Source organism: Cinclus cinclus, chromosome 2 (assembly GCF_963662255.1).
Source record: "Cinclus cinclus chromosome 2, bCinCin1.1, whole genome shotgun sequence".
Lineage (NCBI taxonomy): Eukaryota > Metazoa > Chordata > Aves > Passeriformes > Cinclidae > Cinclus > Cinclus cinclus.
In genome coordinates, this window is record NC_085047.1 from 114858195 (window position 1) to 114884299 (window position 26105).

General features: G+C 43.8%; 1 protein-coding gene across 1 annotated transcript in view; it reads left to right on the forward strand.

Annotated features, from left to right (window-relative positions):
* Nucleotides 1–661: 661 nt before the first annotated feature.
* ERG (ETS transcription factor ERG) overlaps nt 662–26105 on the forward strand; it is a 37110-nt gene continuing 11666 nt past the window's right edge. The window contains exons 1-5 of the mRNA XM_062514980.1: nt 662–723; nt 8465–8686; nt 20213–20364; nt 23637–23840; nt 24743–24823. Coding sequence (XP_062370964.1) covers nt 662–723; nt 8465–8686; nt 20213–20364; nt 23637–23840; nt 24743–24823 — 721 coding nt within the window. The remainder of the gene's footprint in view (nt 724–8464; nt 8687–20212; nt 20365–23636; nt 23841–24742; nt 24824–26105) is intronic.

Consider the following 26105-nt stretch of genomic DNA (forward strand, 5'->3'; position numbering starts at 1 on the left):
AACTCTTAAAATCAGGTGCTCATGCCTGCTCTGGAAATCGCTCTAGTCAGTTTGATAATTTTAATGTGTGAAATGCAGGGTAGTCCCAAACACAGCACACAGCTTGGCATGAGGGAGATATGTTTTCTAAGACCAGTTTTTAGTAACTCTGACCAAAGTTTCACCATCTGCAATAACGGAATGGTGATTTTTTATTTTCTGAAGCCCTTGCAGATGTGGAGTTGCATGGCTCATGCTGCAAATATTACCTTACAGTTTGCTGACATTTCAGGAATGACAGTTTATTAGAAATTGTGATAAGGCACCAGGCTCTGCATTTGAATTCGTAGTATTTCAGAATTTGTTTGTTAAGACACAAAATATTAAGCCTTTGGGCTTAGCCACGAGGGCTCTGTTCACGTTAGCCGTGAAGTCAGAGTTACGCAAAGAGAGCTGCAGGATCAGGCCTCAAACATCTGCTGCTGTTTCCCAGAAATTAATGCAGCCTGCAATTTCATAACATCAGCTTGATGGATGCTTGATTTTTCCTTTTTTCAAGTGGGGCTCCAAACATCCTTGTATTTTTCTCAGCAAGAGGTGAGGAGAGCTGATAAGTGGCAGCACCGGGCTTGTGTTTGGATTAACACGGAGTCTCCAAGTGCTCCCTGAAAGGAGGTGGAGGATGTTGGCTGAGCTGGCAATCACATTCTCATGGGTGGAGGTGAGGACAACATCTGTCTTTCCTATCTTGTACTTGCCAAGGCTTTTTGTTGTTCCTGAACTCTCCTCATGAATATAATATGCGGGTTTTTGTCTGATCTAATGAATCCAGGACTCGGAGATTTGGAAGGAAAACATATTCCAGATGTGTGTTGCAATTCCTGACACAGGTGACTGCATTTTAAGCAGTAACCTTTTCCAGTATGTTCCCCACACCATATTGAATATCCTTCTTCTGCAAATGGTCAGGAGGGACTTGTACAAGCATCATGATTAATAAGCTACATCAGGGCTAAAATATCAATCATTTGCCTTTTGTTTCGCCGGAATGCTGCTGGATGCAATGAATCCAAGGCTCAAAGGCTTGGCTTTGGAGCAGGGCTGCAGATTTAGGCTCTTTAAGCAGTTCAACCCCAGCTTGTTTCCTCGTGCAGTGGTGCCTGTTGCAGACGTGAGCAGAGCCTCAGACTGGAAGAGTTCCCAGTGCTCGGGGAGGTTCTGCTGTCCAGCCTCCCTGTGCTCTCTGTTCTAGCCTGCAAATGACATTCCTGGCCTGTTTGGAATTAAGTTTTCACTCCAGATGAGCAGCTTCCCTAGAGCATCAGAAGATGCAGTCTGGGGGAGGGTGGGTAGAAGAGCAGCAAGCAAGAAGAGTGACTTGGTCAAATCTTGTGCCCTGTGTACTCTCCTCCATACTGTCACCTGCCCCTTCTTTCAGTGACAGCTGTAATTCAATATATAAATCCAATTTCTTGTAATTCAGTTTATAAACCTTCAACAACAAATGTTATCAGGTATACAAGGGATATACCAAGAGCACTAAAGCGTGGAAACACTTAAGGAGCTAATTGCATGGCCTTAATGAGAACAATCTTCCCTTAGAAAATGCAGGTCCTGTCCAAATGTGACTGTTTATTAGAAAATTTTAACATCTGCAAAACACACGCTGGTGTGTTACAATTAATCCTCATAATAAACAGTTTGGTGAAAGTTTTCATATAACAGCTTTTGGTCTAATTTAGAATGAAAATAAGTATGTCAGAATTCTTTTTAGAACAGAGAGTTTTTTCTGACCAACTGTAGACATCTGAGAAGTGATAAGAAACAGCCCGTGTCTGAAAGGATTCTGGCTGTGGGGAGGTCAGAGCTTGTGCTTACCTATGTATTATCATGAAATCAGATTAGAAAAGTAACATGTGTTTACATCTATGAGGAGAAATACTGTAAGACTGGTGTCAAAAATAGATTGTATAAATGCAATGCATATGGCAAAGTTAATTAAAAGTTCTTTATTGCAGTGTTGTTGTAAGCCAAGGGTAACAAGTCCTTTTGGGAGTCTGGGAATGCTGTCTGAGGAAGCAAAAAATGGATTTTATTTCTGTAGCATCTCAGTGTACAATGAGGGGGTTTGCTGTATTTGTGTCCCCTCATTCATCCTCCTCCTTGGGTTCAGTTCTTGCCCAACCCCATCCAACCCTGACACTTCCAGGGATGGGGAATCCGCAGTTTATCCTGAGTAACCTGTGCCAGGGCTTCACCACCCTCACAGCCAAGGATTTCTTCCTAAAATATAATATAAACCTTTCATCCCTCGGTTTAAAACCATTGCTCATGAAAAAAAAAACAAAAAACAAACCAACCCAGTTCACAATTTAAAACCATTGTCCATTCTAACAGTGGCCTCCAAAGTACTTAAAAATCCTACTGCTGTGTTTATTCCCCAATATCCCTCATCCCAAGCAAATTCTGCTGCACAACCTCATACCTTATTTTCTTGTGTAGCCATTTCTTAAGTTTGACCAAACGTTAGAGAAAAAAAAAAAAGTCTTTGTCCTTAGTTCCTGATATTGCATTTAAAGGAGAGGGCAGCTTGCATGTGCTTCTCATGATGGGAACTACTTCAATCACATTTCCTGTAACTTCATGTTTCTAGGCCAAGTAATCCAGCATTTGATTAAGTAAACACCTTTGTCCTAATGACTTTATGCCTACTTTAAAGGCGTTGCTGCACCTATTGTTCTACAGATTTGTCAGTCTGTTATTCTTTTCCTTTTTTTAAACTTATCAGTGAAGTGTGTAAGTCAAAACCAAATAGAGAAATCATTTTGTTCTTTTATCATTAGTACAGAAAGTCCAAGGGAGAAGCCAGGTTTGTCATAGTACAAGCAATTAAAATATAAAAGGAATATAATGAAGGAACGTGAGTTTGTTTGGATTTTGTGGGTTTTTTTTCTTTTTTTGCTGTGATGGCATGAAATATGTGGAGAAAGGGAGATGAAATTTAGAAAATCCATGTTCAGTTTTGGCCTCAAATACCAACAGCTCTGCTTCACAGACTTGTATGAAAGACCCTTCCCACCTTCTCCTTTAAGTTCCATGTGTTCTTTTCTTCATATCCCTTTACTCCAGATATTAATTACTAGAAATTAAAGGCTTCATTTCTGAGATGTTGTGAGAATATGTTGCATCGTGTGAAATCCAGGAAGGTGACCCATTCACTGCTAAAATTATTGTCCAAGAGGTACAAACCTTTGCAAAACTGAAAGAAACCTGTAATTATTTTGTAATAATTATTAATGTTTACATTTCTTTATCCCACTTAAAACTTGATGTTGCCAAACTTTTCCAGAGACAGCATTAATATGGATGAGAAAAAGAGATTAACATGTAAATGAGTAATGAAAAGCATTTACTAGGAACAGAACTGGCATCCATATGTAATAAAACCTTGCCAAACGTTGTCAGCATTAACAGCTTTGTTTACATTTATATGTGGCAAGACCATGCCGCTATTTTTTCATGATGGTGAGTTCTGACGATTCTTGCATTAGATTTGGTCCAAATTTTATATTTACAATTATAACACAAAGCAGATTTTTAAAGTCCCTGTATTTAGGAAATGAAGAACCCACACTGCTTTCTGTTAGCTGTTCCAGGACAGCAGTTTGCTGTTGGAGCCTTTCTTTCACAGCTCAGAGTCTGGGGACACCAAGTTACGCCCATTAGCAGACATTCCTGTATAACTGAGGAATTCCTATTGCTGGGTGCTGTTTCCATTCTTTTCCCCAGGATGAGTTTCAGGGGTGGTTCTGTCAGGTTGGTTGAGTTCTTGGTTGTTCAGCATCCCTAGGTCTTGCGAGGTCAGTGGATTCAGAAAAGCCTGGGCCAGAAATCCTCTCCTTTTAAGTGGCCTAAATTGATCCTAGGGCTGGAGCCTGTCTGCTCTGGAGCCAGGCTGGGAGAGCTGGGGGTGCTCACCTGGAGAAGAGAAGGATCCAGGGAATCCTCAGAGTCTCTTCCAGTGACTGAAGGGGCTCCAGGAGAGCTGGAGAGGGACTGGGGACAAGACATGGAGGGACAGGACACAGGGAATGGCTTCCACTGCCAGAGGGCAGGGCTGGATGGGATTTTGGGAATTAGGAATTGTTCCCTGGCAGGGTGGGCAGGGGCTGGCACAGGGTGCCCAGAGCAGCTGTGGCTGCCCCATCCTTGGAAATGTCCAAGGCCAGGCTGGACTGGGCTTGGAGCAGCCTGGGACAGTGGAAGGTGAAACTGCTGCCTAAAGAGGCTACCTAGGACAGAAGCTAGACAGTATTGAAGGAATAAATAAATTTATTAAACGGCCTTTAAAGGATTCACCTTGGGCAGTGCAGGAGCCTGGCCATGGCTACACCCAAGATGGACAATGGGTCAGGAGTTGTCACACTTTTATAAGTTTGGGTCCATCCCCACATTGGGGTTCATTGTCCAATCCCAGCTCCAGGTTCTGCAGTCCCACCCTCCCAGATTCTCTCCTCAATTCTCTGCTGTTTGCACTTTTTGGGGCTGGAGCTGCAGCAGTGTCCTTGGTTCTGGGGCTGGAAAAGGATTGGTTTGTGTGACTGAGCTGTGAGCAGAAATTGGAACACTTGGTATGGAGTTCAGAGTAACACACCAATGAAGTGCAGAATCTGGAAAATACAAAAGCTAAAACTTAAAGCATCAAAATGAGGTGATCTTTTAGTTCCCTTCCTACCAAAACCATTCTTTGATTCTCTGGTTTAAGATCCCTGAGAGGAAGAAGAGCTTGAAGAGGACACGAGGCTGATTCCAGCATGGGCCATGTTCTTTAGTTGTGCTGACTCCTCAACACTTTTACAGAGGCTTCGAAGGCTGGTGCAGCTTTTGTCACCCAGGGAGGGGAGATCTCTGTCCTGCTGTCCTGCTGTCCTTCCAGACAGGCCAGCCAGCACCAGGGAGGATGAATGTCAGAGGCTGAGTGCACATTAATGAACCTCCACAAAGGGCTTGACCCGCAGCACACAAAGCTGGCAGGAGCTCAGTTATTCCTGCAGAGCCTTCCCAGACCTGCCAGCGAGCACTGACTGATAACCAGCAGGATGGAGTACAGATGAATGCTGTTAAACCACAGCTAAACTCAGGCTGAGCTTGAGCTTGAGAAAGCTCATGCTTTCTCCATGAATTTTGCTCTGAAACATGACGTTTAAATCTGTCTCTCGGGCTCATTGATTTTTGTGTTGTTTTGTACCCGTAGTTGTAGATATTCACACAGCCCTAGGTAATTTGGTTCATAATTCCAGCATTTACTATGCTTGTCAGGAAGTTTAAATGTTTGCACTTTCCCTCTTCAGGGAGCATGGGCACCCATAGTACAAGCAGTGCTTGTTGTCATTAGTAATGCAAATAAATAGAAAAACCTTTTTTCTTGTTGCTCTGTACATTTATATTTACCCTAAATATCCATAAATTAACTTAAATTAGGTGGAGTCATTTTTAATAGGAACCAGAAAAATTTGCTTTGTTTCACTTGTGTGGGAGAATGAGAAATAAATCCATTATATAGTGCTTGATGCCTGTTTTGAAAAGGTCCATTAGTAAGTGGTTTACAGAGTTAAATAATGCTTTATTTGCAATCTCTATCAGCTTTGTTGTGTATAATTCACACTTTGGTGTATTTACGAGAGCTGACTCTTCCAAAATTATCATTTTTGTTACGTGTTTTTTGTCTCACGGACTGGGACAGAAAAGGGGGAGCTGTGCATTCAGTAGTGTCAGGCATGGGATGCATTGTGATCACCTGGCCAGGTTGTGTTTGTGCACATGTATATATTTAATTTTGGGGGGTTATTTAATGAAAAGATCTCTTGTATCCATGAGAAAGAACTCTTTATTTTCCTTCCAGTGTAACATCTTCTTTCTTTGGTTCTTGTTACATGATCTCTGTTACTTTATTATCCAAGCACATCAACTTCCCTGCAGTCTCTCAGTGGAGCCAGGGAAGAATCCTTGGGGACCAAGGGACCAGTGGCCATCTCCCCCCCACACCTTGCTCTGCAGGTTTTCTCAGAAAAGGCTCTTCAGAAAAGCTTCAGACCACCAACAGCAGAGGTTTCTGGCATGAGAGGCATGACAAAAAGGAGAGGTGTTATTCTGGCATCCTTTTTGTCTCACAGAACCAGAGGCAAGAGGTAGCTGGCTGCAGGTTGGTGGGAGAGTGTGCAGAACACAGAAGGAAGGGTGAAAATTGAGAAGCCACTGGTGGCAGCCCAGTAGTGATCTTTCCACTCAGATGACATCTGAAAACCAGCAGTAAAAAGGTGCAGGTCACTGCCTGAAACTCTGTGTTAGGGTTAGTAATTCAATCATGAGTCTCAGGGTGCTTGAAGGGCCTGAGATCCCACTCCCCAAATCCTGGGATTAAGGGGTGATCTCAGTTTTCACGAGCAGTAGGAAACTGGAAGCGATGTCCCCACCTTTGCAGCTGCAGACCAAACTTAGGAATATTAGCAGAGTGCACCCCAAGGGCTCACAAACCAGGTGGATAAAAAGAAGGAGGGATGTAGAATCACAGAATATCCAGGGCTGAAAGAAACCCACAAGGATGAAGTCCAGCTCTTACCCCTGCACAGCACATCTGCAAGAGTCACACCATGGGTCTTAGAATGAACAAACACTGATTTTTAGGGCAGCATGTGACTGCTGGAGCTCAGCAAAACCCTCTTCCAGGGAGGGTGGGAGCCTTCAGACATCCACCCACCCTCCCATGGGTGGGGAGCTGGCGTCCCTTTTCTCTCTCCCTTCCACTCTGCTGACAGCACCATGCATTTCTGGCCGTCAGCAGCAGATCTGGCAGGAGCACAGCCCACCCACGCTGCCTCACGGAGCTCCCTGCCCCGAGTCTGGCTCAGGATTCCCCCACTCCCTGATCCTTGGCCCCCACACTCACAGCCATGGCCAGCTGGCCCAGCGTCCCCCTGAGCTGCTGTCAGCCCCTGGGCTCACACGGAGCCTCTTCACCACCCCAGAGCTGGGGCTTGTCCCCACAGTGGCAGGGAGGAGGTGCTGGGCTGCACTCCTGCTCCATTCTGTGCCACAGGGCCAGGAAGGAGTCACACACTGGGCTGCAGAGTCACTGAGCTTGGAAAGCGCCTCCTAGCCCATCAAGCCCAAGCTGTGCTTGATTCTCACCTTGTCACTGAGTGCCATGTCCAGGTGCTCCCTGGACACCTCCAGGGGTGGGGACTCCAAACCTCCCTGGGCAGCCCCTTCCAGTGCTTGAATTTGCACCTTGTCCACCCAAAGCGACCCCTGGGGAAAGTGGATGTCCTCAGAATTCTGTTTCTGGAGAACTTCCCCAAGCCTGTGCACTGCTGGAGGACAGCAAGAGTGTGGCAGCCTAGACCAGCTCTCGTGGCTGGGGAGCCTCATCTCAGGTGGGATGTGTCCCTTCAAGAGTTCCAGCTCTTCCCACACCTGATGGACGTGGTAGCCACAGCACCATCCCAAACCTGGCCCAGGCACTGCCTTGCTCACAAGACTCAACTCCAGTAGCTCAGGGAAGGAACTGGTGCCAGCAGGAATGCTTGGCAGTGGGGATAGAAGGTCACTGTCCCTCCCTCTGGTGTCTGTCTGGGCTCCAGATAGACATGATGGCACTTAGGGACCTGATGGGCCCTGCTGCCCTCGATGACCATGATCCCAGTGCTGCCACAAAGAGGGTGGGAAGCCCTTCCCACAGCTCCAGAGTGGGATTTCCACCAGGAAGAGTTATCCGTGAGAGGGAGGGAAGTGGCTGGTGGGCATGGTGTCCCTGGATTAGAGGCTGTGCCCAGATCTCTTGGCTCCTGGTCCAGAAAGGACTTGGCTTGGGTCCCTGAGGAAGGAAAGGGGAATCCCAGCAGGTCAGCAGGGCCTGGCTTCTGGTTGCTCCTGTCAGGAGCAGCAATTTGTGCACATCCTCTGCATCGCTCCTGAGACCCCACAGACCTGAGCTTGGCTGCACACTCTGCCCTCTTCTCTGTTCCCAAGTGTTTGGTAGTGTGTGTTTGTGCATCTGCTCAGCTGCTCTGGGAGGCTCTCCCCAGGGAGATGTTCCCCTGTTCTCCTGTCATGTGCTGACATCTGTCACCATGAGTCCTCACCTTCAGTGACAACAGTGCTGGGTCTAAAAATGAATAGAACAGAGCAGAATCACTGGGTTGGAAGAGACCTTCAAGAGCATCAAGTCCAACCCATGCCTTTAACTCCTCAACTAAACCATGGCACCCAGTGCCACATGCAGTCTGTTTTAAACACATCCAGGAATGGTGACTCCACCACCTCCCTGGGCAGACAATTCCAGTACTTCATCACTCTTCCAGTAAAAATCTTTTTCCTAACCTCCAGCCTTAATTTGCCTTGATGCATGAGGCTGTTCACCTCCCTGTGAGCTGAACGAGCCCTTTTTCCCTGGGGAGCACTGGCTGCTCTGACCTTTCTCTGGTTTGCAGGAAGCGTTATCGGTGGTGAGCGAAGACCAGTCCCTGTTCGAGTGTGCCTACGGATCTCCCCACCTCATCAAGACAGAGATGACGGCCTCCTCCTCCAGTGAATATGGACAGACCTCCAAGATGAGCCCGCGTGTCCCCCAGCAGGACTGGTTGTCACAGCCCCCGGCCAGAGTCACCATCAAGATGGAGTGTAACCCCAACCAGGTTAACGGGTCAAGGTAACGAGGCTGGTGGTGGCTCAAGAACAGGGATTTTAGTGATGGCTGTGGCTCAGTTGTCTAAATCTGTGTATTCAGCACCATTTTAGGTACCTCAGGATATCCCACCTGGCCACTGCCGCCATCCCAGAAGGCTCCAGGTTGCCTTACCTTGACCTATCAGACGTGTTCAGGTTTTACAGGTGCTGCAGGCACAGACTTCTCGTGAGCTTGTGCAATACCTTTCCTCTGACTGCAGATAATTTTTGGATGTGAATTTGCTTTGCACACCAGATGAAAGAGCACATATTAAAGTTAATAAAATGGGGATTTGCTGTAGCCTGGAGCAGCACCATTGATCCATCGAAGGGTGTGGTGTGCGTGATCTAGGACTCCATGGAAGTTTTCAAATCCATCAATTTGGGCAGTTTCCTTTGCTCCAAAGATAACCAAACAGGGAGGGGAACATTGGAAATAAAATCTTGTAATGGCAGAGGGAGTGAACTGTTGATCTTTCCTTCTGTATTTACTGTGAACATAATGCCTAAAAAAAGTGGAGCTGGATTTAAGAACTCTTGCTGGAAAAACAGCATAATAAAGAGGCAGGCAGGCAAGTAGAAAGGAACAGAAAAAGAAATTACTCAGCTCAACAGGCAGTGGCCACATTGTCTGTGTATTAACTGTAGTTTCAGGACTTTTTTTTGGGAATGTCACTATAGAGGAGATTTGTATCAATTAGGCTGCAAAGATACTGCAATGGATTTTTGGATATTGACTGGTGGCTTTCCCAAATTCAGGAGCACCTTGTGGGACATCTGAAAAAACACAACGAAGTTGTTGTTTTTTTTCAAGGAAACTGTCCAAACAGGTGCTTTCCTGTTTAAAATGCCTGACTGTCAAAACAATTTTCCCTTGGTGTTGCTGAAGGGTGAAGGTCCAGAAGAGTCAGTTGCTGACAATTGTTGGTGATGTATCAGTGAAGCTTGTGCTTCTCATCTCCCTGTGACAAACACCTGTGTTTTAATCTCATCTCCCAGGATCAGTTGTTCAGGAAAACCTCAGCCCTGGGCTCTGTGGTTGCTGTTCACAGTTGCTGTGCTGATGTGATGAGCACCACAAGCAGGGCAGAGTGGTTTGCCAGCTTATCACACCTCCTCTGTTCTGTGGTGAGGATGGAAATTGTGCTGAAGTCAAATCAGAATTTCCAGTCAGTAGTCTAAGATTTTAGAAATAAATGGTGAGCTGAAGTTACAGAGAATTAGAGGAAGTCTTCTTGTAAGGCTGCTTATTCAGAAGTTCAGGTGTCTTTAATCTGTTTCGGTGCCTTTTTAATTTTTTTTTGTGCTAAGCAAATGCACAGGTATAATTGCAAATGGTGTATTGATTCAGAATCAGCCTTGAAATTTTTTACAGCCTTCCCTGTTGAAAAATCAGTGCAGAGTTCCTAAGTGGAGACAAGGAAAATTCAAACTTCACTACAGTTCCTAAGGCATGACTTGCTGAAAAAGAAAAAAAAAGTCCTTACAAGCTACAAAAAAAAAAAAAAGGATTAGCAGAAGAACAAAAAATATTGCATGCTCATACTATACACAAAAATAATTTTTGAACATGCAAATCATTAAAAAACACTCTTTATTTTGTCAGAGAACTTTTATTTTATAGGGCCTAACTCATACCTGAAAAAATAGATCTTAACACTACACTTTTAATGGAGAACTAACCCTGACAATCAACAAAAATAAATACATTTGGCATTTCTAAATCTCACAGACATGTGTGTATGTAATATGTAGTGTTATTGCACTCTGGGAATTGAAATGTGATATTTCTGCCAGTTTTAGGGAAAACAAAGTGTGTATCAGATTGTGCTACCTTGACTTTCTGTAAGTTACTTTTCATTTTCCTTTCTTCAGAAGCCTTCCCCACTCTCCTCCTTTGCAGCCCATATAATTATTTCCTTAAATGATATTATTAAATGATAATATTTCCTCAGTTCTTAAAATGCTTTGTATGTTAAATATTACCGCAAGCATTACCTGGAGCACTTGAAGCTGCATTCCATTTTTAGTAATAGTGTACCTGCTTATTTTAGACTCATTTTAAAGTATGAGTTGTCCCAGAGGTGTCTAAAATGCAGCCTCACATTGCAGAGCCATGCAAGTGCTGCCCCCAGGGTCTCCAGGGGTATCCTCTGTAATTGTCCTGGGCACCTGCATGTGAATATTTCAGGATGCAAAGCAGGGATTGAGATCCCACGAAGTGGTGGCCAGGGAGAAGTTAACATTGCAATATTTTGCTGTCCAGTTCTCCCCTCTCCCTGTGTCTGTGCTTCCTGGCCATATATTCTGTCCTTTGGAGGAGGGTATAAAATTTTGGGAACATACTGAACCCCTCAGACATCCCCAACTAAGCATCCACTCAGAGAAGGAATGTGCCCCCTCTGGTAGGACTTTCCCAGTGTAATTTAATTGTAATTTAAGGTAATTGCCCTACATTAAATTCGAAAACTTAACAGTCTCAGCTGGCATTCCTGTGAATATCAGAGAAATGCCATTAGAATTAAATTAAAGGGTTATTTTCGGTGTGCTGCACAAGGATTAGCTACCCACTTTTCTTTAACAATAACAGTATTTTTCCAGATAAACCCTGCAGCCCAGCACCACAAAATACAGCCTGGGGGCTTGCCTTAAATTAAATAAAGCAAGAAAAGTTTAATTTAAAGCTGTCATTTACCTGGCTGTTGTTGCATATATAATGCAGGTTGTCACAGGTGGTATCAAATGGAGTTTAAGTACATTAATTCTGTTCCTTCCAGGTACATAAATCTAATGAGACCTTTTGTGCTACCCTACAGTCAATCTTTCACCTGAATGTAACAATCCTGTTTCCTGCTATTTATTGCTCTTGGGTCAGGCCAAAAGATTCACCCTGTAGTATAAATCTGGAGGTTGCATATGCCACACTGGAACTTTGCTGTTTATTGTTCTTTATATGTTTTATCAAATTAGGCGTGAGCAATTCTACCACAATGAGGGCAATTCATGTCATGCATTTCAGGAGAAATTCACTCCGTGGAAATGCTCTCATGAGGCTCTGGGTACTGCTTGAACAGCATTTAAATCCCCGGATTTCCCAGTGATTTTGGAATATGCTCACCCATGGGGCTCTGCCGTGCCCATGGGTGGGACTACACAAAGGTAGCTTGGAATAATGACATTTACTGTAGGTAATCCATCTTTTTCAGGCAGGCTGAAGTGGAACACAGAGTCTTATTCAGGCCACAGATAAATTTCTCCTGCCATGAGCGGCATGATGATTTCATTGAAGAAGTATTTTGAAAGTTAGTTGCAGCGAAAGCACAGCAGAAGCTTTCCAACATCAGCTTGGCTGATAGAGAAGTTTTAAAGAAATGCCAGAAATAATTAGTTGTCCTTAGGATTTAATCATGTGCAAAATGTTGATTTAAGTGCTACCAGTTGTTGCTTGAAAACCACTTGGGAATGAAATTATCACTTAATACATCTTTTGTGCTGGCTCTTTTGGGAAATAGCATTTTTCTTTGCATTGTAACTGCCTGAATTTTCATCAAAGAGCCTCTGTACTCTCTGGGTTCAGAACGTCTGATACACAGGAGGACTTTTCAGAGTCCAGGGTGAGCTTGAGTTTCTTTGCTGGTGCTTTTTTTTTTTTTTCTTTTTTTTTTTCCCATGATGTAAAGTCTCCTAAGGAGTAGATTCTTTGTGCCATACACCCAACAAGCTGGAATGGGGAGCCCTTGAGGTGCCTTGTTCTGTCAGGATGTGTGACAGCTGCTGTGCCCAGGCACTGGGGAGGGAGAATTCATTTGTGTGGAGCTCTTTATTCCAACAAATCCATCCTGCTCCCACCATCCAGGCTGGCAGGCTTTGAGCTTGAAGCTTTAAGCTGCCAGCACCTCTGCATCATGGTGTGATGCTGGTGGATCTAATCAGAGCACTTAAGCAGCTCCACAGAATCACAGGATCATGGAATCATAGAATTGTTGGGGTTGGAAGGCACCTCTGGAGATCATCCCCATCACCAAGGCAGGGTCACCTGGAGCAGGTGACACAGGAACACATCCAGGTGGCTCTGGAATGTCTCCAGAGACAGAGACCCCTTGTTCTCCCTGGGCAGCTGTTCCAGTGCTCTGCCACCCACACAGTAAAGAAAATCTTCCCCCTGTTGAGGTGGAACTTCTTGTGGTTCAGTTTACAGCCAGCACTTCTCATCCCATCACTGAAAATTCTGGCCCCATCCTCCTGACCTCCACCTGGTGATCCTCCAGCGCGTGGAGGGGCAGGGCTGATGTGCATCCACCACCCTGACATCACTTGTTTTCCAGGGTATGGCTTTTTCCACATCCCTCCCACACCACCAGCATCCAGCCTGGCATTCCTGGGAAACCTCAGCTCAGACTAAACAAGCCTGGCCCAAACCCCCCAACAGCCCATGGGATTCTGTCTCCAGTGATGACATGATGATTTTTTTTACCTTTTGTTTTTATATACCTTTTATATATTCTCAATACCCTTAGCATACACACTTGTAATTCTTTAAACCTAATATCTTGACATAATCCTAATATTCTACTAAGCCAAATAAAACAAACATCCTAAAAAGCTCAAAATAAAAAACCTTTTGCTGTCTTAAAAAAAACGAAATCCCCTCTAAAACATATCCTATAAATTAAAATTAAGTCTGTCTAAAAGAAAAATGCTTTAAAATAGAGAAATGTCACGCTGTTCATTTAAGCCTCTCATTAAAACATCTTTGTTTAATACGCTAATTTACAAAATCTATAAAATTGTATATGCAATCTGCGATATATTTACATTTCAACATATCCAACACCTTAAAAATTATTACACCATAAAAATTCTTGTTAAATACCAAAATAAAAAGTCTTTATCCCTTAACCATGTTTAAAACCAAAGAAAAGGCATCACCAGCAGAGTCAGCCCCTACTGCAGCCCAGGGCAGAGCTGAAAAATGTTTCTAAGAGGATGATTTTCCTTATTGCAGCTGCCTGTGTAAGGTATTGTTCGTTTTGGGTACGAAAATATTGATTATCTCAGACTGATAATCCTTTTTCCCAGTGACTGGGTGGTTGGTGGAGTGGCTGCCTACCAAAGTGGAAAAATGGCAAAGTCAGGATGTGTGACTGCTTCAAGAAGCTCCTCGTTGCTCTGTAAATCCACCAGCTTAACACCAGCACTTGCCTGTGTGTGGGGGCATGTTTTGGCTCTGTTCTTGAGGCAAACATGTTGCCAAGGAGAAAAACAAACTCAGCTCACTAATACTACAACTATTTTATTTTTTTGGAAGCTCTTTGGGGGTGCTGGGCTGGCAGGTGCTAAGTAAGAAGCTTTCCAGTCTGGGATAATGGGCTCATTCATAATTATCATGGCTGCATTTGGGATTGACCACTGAATACCCAGCAACCAAAGACTTTCAGATTGGAAGTGAAATACAAAAATAATCTTCAAATAATGACATAGGAACCCACAAGAGTTGGGATCGCTGTCATTATTCAGGACTATTGCCATATTTGCTTTTTTTTTGTTTCCTGTAGAGGTTTTACTGTGTCCAGAGCACTTTGAGCTGATGGTGAGTTTTCTCCTCTGCCCTGTCATTAGTGGGTGTTTCATTTTGATCAGGGCAGCATGAGTGGGGGTGTTCAGTATTTAAAGTTTAGGAATAGCTTTTTAAGACAAAACAGAAGGTAAGGAAAAGTGGCTAACCATGGGCTTTAGCATTTTGCACCCTCACAGCCCCTTAGTGCTAATCGTGAAAATCAGCAGACATTCCACAGACATGGGGGATTATGGTTTCCATACAAGATGTCACTTCTGTTTATTCCTGGCATGTTCTATTTTCCTAACTTTCTATATGATCCTTACCCACAAAAGAAGGCACCTGTGGTTTGGGAAGGGCCCCATCTCCTGGTATTTCATATTTTACAAAACCACAAATACAACAGCCTTACAAGCTCTTGAAATGAAATACAATTTGAGAAATGTAATCCATTACCATCATAATAGAATTTCTATAAAAACAATAAAAGAAAAACAAGAGAAAATAGGTCCTGAAAGTTATAGGCCAACTGGGAACTCGTTGTGGCTTTGGCCTGGCTATCACCATGTCAAACCTCAGCCTTGTCCCAGGCAGCAATCTAATTGTAAATTATGTATATACAGAACATCATTTCTTAGCTTTGGCTTTTCGTGACCCCCTTCCCTGCTTTCCCTTTCTTCACTCCAACCTGACACGTAAGAAATATTGAAGTGTTTGCACTAATGGAGAAATGACAACGTGCAGTCAAACTTAAACCAGCTGTTTCCCCACGCTGGGAGCACAAAGAGCCAGGCTGGGAATATTTATGGCTTGACTGGCCTCTAGTGAGCCAGACACTGACTGCCTGCATTTGCCACCATGGCCTTGAGGCTCAAAGCAGCTGTGGGTTGCAGGATAGCTGGGGAAAGCTAAAGGGAAGAAAACAAAATAGAAAATGAAAGGATTGAATTAGCCAAAGTTACTGTTTGATTGGAGATGAACGGTTGCTGTGTGTACAGCTCGGTAAAAAGAGCACCTTGTGTTGTGTTTACAGAAAGCCAACAGCTCTGCGTGAGCTGTCATGGGACAAAGGAGCCAGAGGTGCCTCCAGGTGACATCTCTGAGTGACCCTCAGGGTTAAGTGATGCCCAGGTAACCCTGAGCACCCCACACAGAGGTGTTTGCCCCAGCTTTGGGTGCTCTGCTGGCAGGGGGATGCCCCATTCCAGTCCCTCCATGGCCCATGCTGGGGCTGCTGGTCCTTGCAAAGCCTTACACAGAGCAGAGCCATGACTGAGTGGCTCAGGGGGGACTGCAGTTTCCTTTTCTTCTTTCTTTTGTCTTTTTAGGATTGCTTTTGACACCTTAAGGCAGAGATTAGCCATGGCTTCAGCACCAGTTTAAGCAGCTTTAGCCAGTGGTGTGTTTCTGAGAGATCTCCCTGCTTTCCACAGACCTGGCAGCTCCTTCCCACCCTGGCCATCCCTTTTCCAGTTGCTCACTCACCCATTTATTTTGTTATTTGTGTACAGCTCCCCAGCCCAGGTCACTGAGCACTTTGGCAAGAGCCTGTGGGAGCACCCCAGGGATATTTCAACCAGTGTGAGTTTTCTGGCATTTTCATGCCTCTGTTGTGCTGGACATCTCTGTGGTAAAATTTGCTGTCACAAGAAGTCTTGGAAGAGAGCCCAGAGGAGGCAGCAGGATGAGCAGAGGGATGGAGCAGCTGTGCTGGGAGGAAAGGCTGGCAGAGCTGGCATTGTTCACCTGCACAGGAGAAGCTTTGGGCTGAGCTCAGGGTGGCCTTGCAGGGCCTGGAGGAGCTGCAGGAAACATGGAGAGAGACAATTGCCAAGGGATGGAGGGACAGGACACAGGGAATGGCTTCAGAGCAGCATTGGATGGGATACTGGGAATCAGGAATTGTTCCCTGGGATGGTAATGGGCTGGGATGGAATTCCCAGATTTGCTGTGGCTGCCCCTGGATCCCTGGAATGTTCAGTTCCAGGTTGGACACTGGGGTTGGAGCAGCCTGGGACAGTGGGAGGTGTCCCTGCCACGGCAGGGGTGGGATGAATGATCTTCAAGTGCCCTTCCAACCCAAACCATTCTGGCATTCTGTGGTTCTCTGACAAGTGCTGAGGTCTCCAAAATCACCCCTGGAAGTGCTTTTTAGAGTCTCGGCACAGGCTCCTTCTCACCTGGGAGCATCTGGCTGTCCCCGCTGTACTTCAAAGTAAGAAGTTCTGGGGAAGTTTCAGATTATTTTCTTCATGGGGCCACTTTTTCAGTGACAAACTCCCTGGGGAGGAAGCACTGATACCAAATCCACTACAACCTGCAGTGAATGAGGGATGAGGCTGAGCAAGCTTTGCAATGCCTTCAGTATGAGCTGACCTTGTAGCAGCCTCTGTAATCCAAGCTGTTCTTAGTAAATAAACTTCAGGCATGTAGATATTTGGAGAATACAGCTTTTCACATTTATTTCCCTCTGAAACTCAGAAATATTGAACGGAGGAGTTTATATTACAGGAATGACACCTGCTGATTCCTAATCTGAATTTCTCTGACACCTTGCACTTCAGCACAACACAGGTGTTTTATGTCACCTGGGGAAAATAGTAGCATAGTGAAAAGGAAAAAATGTGTTTCATACACTTATTTATGAACTTACATCTGCTGTCATCAGAGTCAATGGCTGGCAAAACTCCAATCAGCTTTGGTAGGAGTGGGGGATAAATTTAACTATCAAAGCAGCTTGATTTTAAGTAACACTGCATAAAGATGAGGCTTTCATGTCCAAGGAGAAAATACTTTATCAGCAGGCATTTATCAGCTCAAGACTGGACAAGGTGTTCTTGGGTACCATGATTGTGTGTAGTCTTACCTCTTTCTATTTTTTTTTTTTTTGTTGTTTTTTAAGTTCCAGGTGTAACACAGTATATTTACAAAGGGCAAAAATAACAGGCAGCTGTGAAGAAAAACATCTCTGGTTTCATTTCAGGCCTGGAGCTGGGGATGAATCACTGCAGAGCTGCACCCTTCATTCTGGGCACACTTTCCAAAAGCTGCTTTTCCAACCTGCTCCCCTGGTGGTTCAGAAATAAAGCAGACTCACAGAAAGCCTTAAAAAAAAAAAAAAAAAAAAAACAACCCTTTGCAGACAATCACTCTCTTGTTGTTCTGGGCACTAGAAACACCGTTTTCTAGTATCTGCTTGCATTTTCAGTTTTGCTGTCTGTACTGTAGAAGTTTGTTCCAGGCAGTTGAGTTTAGCCCTGGCTCAGTGGTTTAGGGCACACACTCAATTTGAAGTACCAGAGTAGTCCTGTTAAACCCCACGGAGCTGATTCCATGCCTGAAATTAAGCATGGTCTTAGGAGATTTGATGGATAGGGGATTTGCTTGTCCACCCACTAAGCTAAATGGACAAAACTCTTGACCATCTGCTTCTGGATTTTAATGAAAAGTTATGACTTACTTATGATCTTCTTCCCCACCCCTGTCTGTTTATATTCAGATCAGAAAATCATCTCAGAAGCCCTGTCAGATTGCCAAAAGCTGTGTGCTACTGGATCTTTCACATCATTTACTGCTCAATGTTTACAAGAGTGTTTTTAATGCACCATTGCTTCTAGAAGCGCTGCAGGCTGCTACTGATGGGATATTTCACTTTGGAGTCCCTTTATCCCAAGTTCCTTCCCCCAGAAAAAAAAACCAAAATTAAATAACTGTGCCAGTTAAACTAAAGGGTGTTTCTAGTTCCTTGTTTACAGAAAGTTTTTGTGAATAAGCCAAATAGTTCTTTGTAACAGAATTGCTTTTGGGAGTCAGGGTCCACATCTGCACAGGTATAAGGGCTGGTGGTGGAGGATGTTTCCAAATATCCATAATTTAAAGTGAAGGCTCACTCCTACGTTTATGCCATTTACATTTGTGAAAGGGAAGCAGAAAAAGCCAACATTTCACTCACAAGGAGCCATCACAAAAGCTCTCCTTCAGCGTTTATGTCTGAAACAAAAAGCAGCTTTGTTTTGCTCTGCCCTGTTTGGGCAGAAATAGGCTGAATCCCAGAGTTATATTTAGTGGTGTGTGGTAGGGAGAGCAAAAGTAAACCTGAGAAAAATACTGCCCAAGTGCCCTGGTTGTGAGAGGAAGGGCTGAATTCACGACCACACAGTGGCAGGTGCTGACTGTGTTTTCCCCCGTGGTTGTTTTTCAGTCCTGGGGATGACAGAGCAGTTGCAGGGTTTTTACACAGGGCAGAGTTGATATGTGGTGTGTTTAGAGGCATCCTAGAAGAAGTGTGTGGAGCCAGTGTCTTCCAGGCAACATTCAAGGCCCTCTTCCTTCTCCTAAAGATGATGTTGTCAACCATTGAATGATCTCTGATATGTTTTATTTTTAAACTGAAAGTTAGCAGCAGCTTTCCTTTAATTTCTACCTTAACATGGAAGGGTAAAATCAGTAGAAAAACTGCATAGAAAAAATAATGCTATACTTGATATTTTATTTTTGTATTTAAGACGTACACTAATTTTTCAGCTTTCCAAGTGCTGGTTCTGTTTTTTCCAAAACAGTCATGTGGGAATCATGACTGGACTGGTTCCTGAACCGTGGCAGTGCTGAGCAGTGAACACAACTGAGTCACAGGGCTTAAAAGGGGCTCCAAGAGAGCTGGAGAGACAGGACAAGGAGGAAAGGCCTTAAATTGAAGGAGGGCAGAGTTAGATGGGATTTTTTGGAATTAGGAACTGTTCCCTGGGAGAGTGGGCAGGGCTGGCACAGGGTGCCCAGAGCAGCTGTGGCTGCCCCTGGATCCCTGGCAGTGCCCAAGGCCAGGTTGGAGATTGGGGCTGGGAGCAGTTTGGGATAGTGAAGGTGTCCCTGCCGTGGCAGGGGGTTGGAATTAGAAGATCTTTAAATTCCCTTCCAAGCCAACCCATTCTATGATTCCATGAATCTAGGACTTGCCTCTTGTTTAGTGAGAGCACAGCACAATTTCAGGAGTTAAATGGCAGGACTAAAGGAAAGCTTGTTAGTAATGAGGTATTGCTAAAGAAGCCAAACCCCAGCTAACACCCTTCTTCCCCTGCCAAACAACCTCTTTACATTTAAAGGTATTCCCCATGGCTGAGTTCTTTATTTTGATTTTTGTAGCAATTTTTCTCCCTCTGATGAAACACGTTGTAGACATTAAATTAAGGGACAAATATGTCTGTGTCTGCCAGAAAGAAAACTGTGATGCAATTAAAATGCCATTAGGGAACCCCCTGCGGGATGTTAAACCTAAAGACTCTATTCAGAAGGCAAAGCCAAAATTAAAGAGGTGTCTGGTTGCAGATCCTCTGCAGATTTCCCTGTCTTGACTACAGTACCATGGAGACTGAGCTAGTCAGGAGCTGAAAGGTTTTTCCAGTCATGCGTGTGGCATTTTGAATCATGGCTTTGGCAAATGTTTTTTTTTTTGTGAGCCTTCCATAGGAATGTGGATACATTCATTGCATGACATGAAGTGCAGCTGAGTGTGGAACAGCGATGGCAGTGGAGGTGGGCAGCTCTCCAAGCCTTGGACAACAGCAACTAAGAATAGTTTTCCCCCAGAAAATCAGCAATAAGTGTATTTCTGTGTTTCTCAGTTGTCTGTGGGATGTTTGGAGAGGGAAATGCAGCTCCCTGCAGCCACCAGGCTGAACAAGCTCCTGACCAAGGCTCCACTCCATGTCTCGAATTAAATTATTAGTATTTATAATTTTTTGAGAGACGTGAGAGCCTGATCCTTTGATAATAGAAATAAATCTGTGGTCCATTGACCCTGGTTGGTGTTTTTAGACAGCTGAAGGAATCTGCAGAGTCACTGGGTGGAGCGTACTGGGTTTTTCAGGTGCTCGACTCCCAGTTTTCCATTTCATTCCAGGTGATATTAATAAGGACTGGAATAATAATGGAAGCCCACCTTTCTTGTCTGCCTAGGAATTCTCCAGATGACTGCAGCGTGGCAAAAGGAGGGAAGATGGTCAGCAGCTCAGACAGTGTTGGGATGAACTATGGCAACTACATGGAGGAGAAGCACGTTCCCCCCCCAAACATGACGACCAACGAACGAAGAGTCATTGTGCCAGCAGGTTAGACCCTCTGCACCAAAACTGCAAGCCAAAAAAACCTGCATTTCCCTCAAGCCCACTAAGATTAATTTAGAGGGTTTGGAGAAAAGTGCTGATGTGGGCAATGAGGAGGAAAAGAGCAGAAATTTTTAGGGGTTATTGAGAGAATGAGCTGAGGAGGATCACAGTGAGGACACCTCCTCAATGTGTTCTTGCCATTTCAGCAGCAGAACGGGCTGATAACAGGCACTCAGATCTTATCTGACTCCTGTAGCTCCTTTTGGGGGATTTCACCCTAAAGTGGGCAAAGGGAAGAAGAACCTCTATTTCTTATCCTTTGGACAAGCTTGGCGCAGGGTGTGTGTGGGAGAGAGAGAGAAAAATTATCTTTGAAAATACCAAAATTACCAGATTATCTTTGAAAACACTGAAAAGTAGCTTCTGTGGGATCAAACAGGGCATGAAAAGCCTTTATGTGGGTTACCCCCTGAGTCGGGGCAGCATAAAACATTTTAATAAGCAAACTGACAGCTCCACTGCAATGTAAGAGCACAGTTGAGAAATTCTTGGTCAGCCTTGGCAGGCTTGGCTGTGGGATTCAACAGTTGATGGGACAAGAAGGCTGCTGCCTTTTTGTCACTTCTGGCTGCCTTGTCCTCCAAACAAACCTGGAGTATTTTGCAGAAGAATTAGTGTGCCTGTTTCCAAGTCACAGCATCACAGCATCTGTGGGTGTTCCTAAACCACAGGATATGCACAGGGTAAACTCAACACCTGCAGCCAGGAGGGAATGTTTTGCTGCTGGTTCCTCTCCAGCAGAGAGGTGTCTGTCTGAAATATTTCTGCCTCTTCCATGTTGCTTAATATTCTTGCAGTTTTTCAGTTGCTTAGACATGCAAGAGTACTGACTGTGGCCAATTTTGCAAGCTGTGATTATTTCAGTTATTTGTCAAGAAAGGTGTGGACAAATCTGTTGCAGTGTCCCCTGCAATGGTATTGTCAATTCTGCTCTGGAGACAGGAGAGTGATGCTGTGAATGAAGAGTGTCCTGCCAACACTGAAATACACAGCTTTTGAATGTTCTCCTAAAACATTTCTCTTCCTGGTGTTTGGCACTTTTTTAAAAAAAGTCTTTTAGTAATCCTTAGCATGGTTAGCCCAGCAAGGGACTTTTTTTTAGTGTATTCCTGGAATTGTGTTTTGAGGTGGATCTGAGTGACTTTCAAGGAAGAAGATTGTCACAGTCACAGCCTTGACATTTTGAGGTCACTTGAAGAAATTATTGGGTAAAAATCAGTTGGTTTTGATTACTACGTTAGCAGTGCGCAGATCACGTGGTAAAGTTAGAAGTAAAATTCAGATTTCCACCCATGGTAACTTTCTATTTATCATAACTAAGGCGCATTTAAAAATTACAGACATAATGAAAATATTTTGGTAAATTTCCTGGTGTTTGGTTGTTCACTTCAGAGCAAACTGAAGTTTTCAGAGATCTCTGCTGTAAGGTGTAGGCAATCTCATCCAGACCCAAGATTCACCACCAGACTTGCATCTCTCTAGATTCCTGCTTACTTCATCGCAGATGAGGCATTATTTTAAGTGGTTTTTGGTGGAATTCAGGAGGTCTCCACCTCTTTCAGGCCACCTGAATAATAGTGAAAATAGAGGGAATGGCGCTGTAGTTAAACCACAGAAAAGCTATTTAGGCTGCCAGTCATGTCCCAGATTTTCGTGGGATGGACAACAGCCAGTTGACCTCCACGTGCTCCATTCTCAGCTTTGAGGGTATCACAAAATTACAGAGTCACTGAGATGATTAGGAAGAAAGTCTTGGAGAATTTGTTTCCTTTAGCTTTAATCTTTTCTCTGCAAAAAGTATAAATTCTTCATGCTATGAGCTGAGGCACCTTCATGTTGTTGGTTCCTTACTCAAGAACAAGGAAAAGTTGAATGGGAGAGAATTCATTAAAAAACATTTTGCTAGAAATCTGGACTGTTTGGGAGTCTTTTTCCCCAGGTGATTTTGCCAATACTTCAGGTATTGAGTAGAAACCCATGCAGGTGTAGCAATGTACAGGACATCAGTCTGGGAAAAAAAATGCAGAATATTTTAATATTCTAATATTATTAACTAGACACCCACCCTAGTTTGTGAAACAACTGCCCAAATCTGTGAGTGCTTATTTAGCCTGCACCCAAGAAAGATTCTTTCAGGCACGAGTGGAAATTTCACTTGAATAAAGATAAGGATTGAAGGGAGAGTTTTGGAAATTGTTCAGCTGCAGCTTGCAGTGATGTTGGTGGGCCAGAAGCTCTGTCAATCTGTGGCTAAAAAGGCCTAAAAATGAAGAGGCAGAAGAGCTGAGTGGGAGCAATTAACATATTGCTAATGTTCTTTAAGATTGAGTCTTTCACTTTTTTAGTTATATTGGTAGCATAAGTAGAATTTGTAATTAAATTGAAAGGCTTAGAACAAAAGCTGAAAAGCTTTGACTATTGTGGCTAATATAGTAATTTGAGGGGAACTTTTTGCTATTTGAGTATTTGATTTTTATGTTTTTGTTGTTTGGTTTAATTATATTATTACTGATCTGTGGGTTTTGCTAGATTCATTGATGAAGAGAGTTACACCATTTAAGGGTTCTTAGTGTAGGTGATGCCTAGAGGAGCTGGAACAGAGGCTAGACTGAATTAAGGGGAATCAAATGGATATTTATTGAGGGGCCTTCAAAGGCAATCCCCTGGCAGTACCAGTGCCACTGCCTGGATGGCTCCAAGATGGAATCAAAAGAGGGCTTGGTTATGAGATCTCACATTTTTATAGGTTTTAGTCCATTTGCATACAGAAGTCAACTGTCCAATTAATACCCTCAAATCATGAAGTTTCATCCTCCTTGCTTGCTTGCTTGCCCACCCTCCTCTTTTCTGAAGTTTGAAGAGATTGTCCTTGAGTCCCCAGCTGGAATAGCACTGTTTTGTCTTCACCAACCTGTGAAAATATCCTAGTAACCCTTCATATAAAGCCAAAAGCCACACACCCAAGCAGAACAGAAAAACTTAAAACTTCAGCATCATAGTTTTCTTTTTTTTTTAGAGGGAGGGGAATCTCACTCAGCAGCGCAGGGTTTATCTCTAGCACTCAGAGCTCACAGCTCTCCACGGTTGTTCTCCCTCGCACTCAGCCCACCAAATCAATCCCTCCAGCAGTCGGTGAAGGGGGGATTGTTTTGCCCCGGTCCAGTGGTCAGCAATTGCCCTTCCCTGCCTGATTTTATGCTGTGTGGCCCCTGCAGACCCCACGCTGTGGAGCACTGACCACGTGCGCCAGTGGCTGGAGTGGGCGGTCAAGGAGTACGGGCTGCCGGACGTGGACATCCTGCTCTTCCAGAACATCGACGGCAAGGAGCTCTGCAAAATGACCAAGGATGACTTCCAGAGGCTCACCCCCAGCTACAATGCAGACATCCTCCTGTCACACCTACACTACCTCAGAGAGAGTAAGCCTGTCCTCCGTAGTGCCTGCAGTCAATCCTAGATTTTTTGCTGTCCATAATTGGGTTTTCAAGTGTCTGTTGCAAATGTTGGCGTTCCTAAGAGCGCTGCAACCCAAATCCTGTTGAGTGCAATGGAAAGATTCCCATTAATTTCACTCATGTTTATCAAAGAGAAGAATTAGGGGCTCTTTCTATGTATACCTCTCAAGAGAAAAATCAAGTTGAAGCTCAGCATATTCAGCAGGAAGAAAAAAATCACATGGGGTTCAGTGCTAATGTTTTTTCTGGTCACATATTCATTTCTTTCCGTTTTAACTAAATGAGAGTGCAAACATTGATTCATAAAGTGAATTCCAGGCATGATTCTAAGGACTGGCAGCAGTTTGCTGTGCTCTGGGTAGGATCGGGAAGATTCAACTGAATGGAATAAAAAAAAAAATCTGTAAATTCATGGAAACAAAGGAATAGTCCCTGAAGTCGAAATGCAAATTAGTTGTAGTACCTGGCTAGAATTTCAATGGGAAAAAAGGGACTAGGGATTACTTAGATTGAGGGCTTTCACCTAAGCTTGAGGAAAATTTGCCTCAGTTTAAAGAAGTTAAAATGAATGTGGTTTTTAGAGAAAAAAAAAAACACCAAGCATTGCAACACCAGTGCGGTGCAGTCTCCTCCACACGCACATTGTCAATAACCAGCCAGAAATTTTGTGCATTCATAACAATAAATGATGGTATTGGATAAATGAATGCCCTAATTTACCCTGTAGCTCACACACCTCCCTCCAAACTGCAGGCTGTTGATAGATTTACATTCAGGCAATCCTGTCAGGGGAAAATATGGTTTAAAAAGATGATTCACGATTTTTTTTTTTACATTTTGGTGTTGCTTTTTGTTTTGTTTTGTAGCTCCTCTTCCACATTTGACTTCAGATGATGTTGATAAGGCCTTACAAAACTCTCCACGGTTAATGCATGCTAGAAACACAGGTAATGCTGGCACTGCTCCCACTGCTGTAGGTCATCTTCTAAAAGCACAGGATTCCTTCCCATGGGCTGCTTGCTAAAAAAATGGAAGTGGTAAATCAGGAGGGAGGCAAGAGAATCCCCTCCCTGCTGTCTGTGTGTTTTCTGCACAGGCACACAGAGAAAAGGTGAGATCACACAGGGCCAGGTGGTGCAAAAATGGTGCAAACATTTCTTGTGTCCTGCAAGAAAATTTTATCCTGACACAGCACAAAACTGCAGGTTTGGGGCCTTTTACCTGTGGAATTTTTTTGGTTCTTCTGTCCATTTTACTGTCAGATCTACTCCGTGGATCCCTAGAAGTTTCTTGGAGCTCAGAAGTGCTTTGGGCTCTGGGGAATGGGGACGTCTCCCTTCCCATGAACTAAATGTGGTGGAAATCAGTAAAATTGCTCTTTAGGCAGTTAGCTCATCTCATTTTCTACCTGCTGTGGGACTTGAGCTGGTAATTCCACTAAGTCTGATGTTGTAATCCCCACTAAGTCTGATCTGAATTTAAAATTATTTGTGTTGATATTCACCCTTCTGTTAGTTTGTCCCGGGAAAGTGTTGAGTGTAGGCAGGAGGATGACACATGCCTCATCTGTCTTTCAGTATGCAACTTTAAAATTATGAAAATAATTCAGAATCCATTTTAACTTCCTCTAACAGTTGTGTAACAGAGGATGGCATGGAATTATACAAATAATGTGTTTTTTATCCCTACAAAAGAAGTTTGGAATATTGCATGATCATGCCTGAGGGTCTTAGTTACCTACAGTGACCAGAAATAACAACTCTCTATGAGAAAGGAAAAAGATAACACAAAGGATAATGCAAAAGAAAAAGAAAACAAAACTTGGATCGCAATGGTGCTTTCATATTTGATTTTGTTTTTCACTCTGGGTGAGTTTCATAGCAAAATTCACTGGATTAGAAGATCTTTCCCTGAGATTAGAGGTTTGCCACTGGTCATAGTGGCAAACAAAGTCCTGCTGTGGGCTCCAGGCCTGCTGCAAGCCCCACCAAAGGCAACAAATTTTTTTTCCATTTACTTGGATGTGGTTTGGAATAAGATTTAAGTGCTTTTTAAAAATAAATAGACTTGATGGTCTTTTCCATCTCTGGCTTTAGAGATTCTAATTTGCCAAGCAGCTTCCACTTACAGACATCCAAGTGTTGTTCAGCAGTTCTGTGTGTTATCTTTTTCTCTGTGTGTGCACTGACAATGATACTCTGAAATTAATTTCACCAAAATGAGATTATC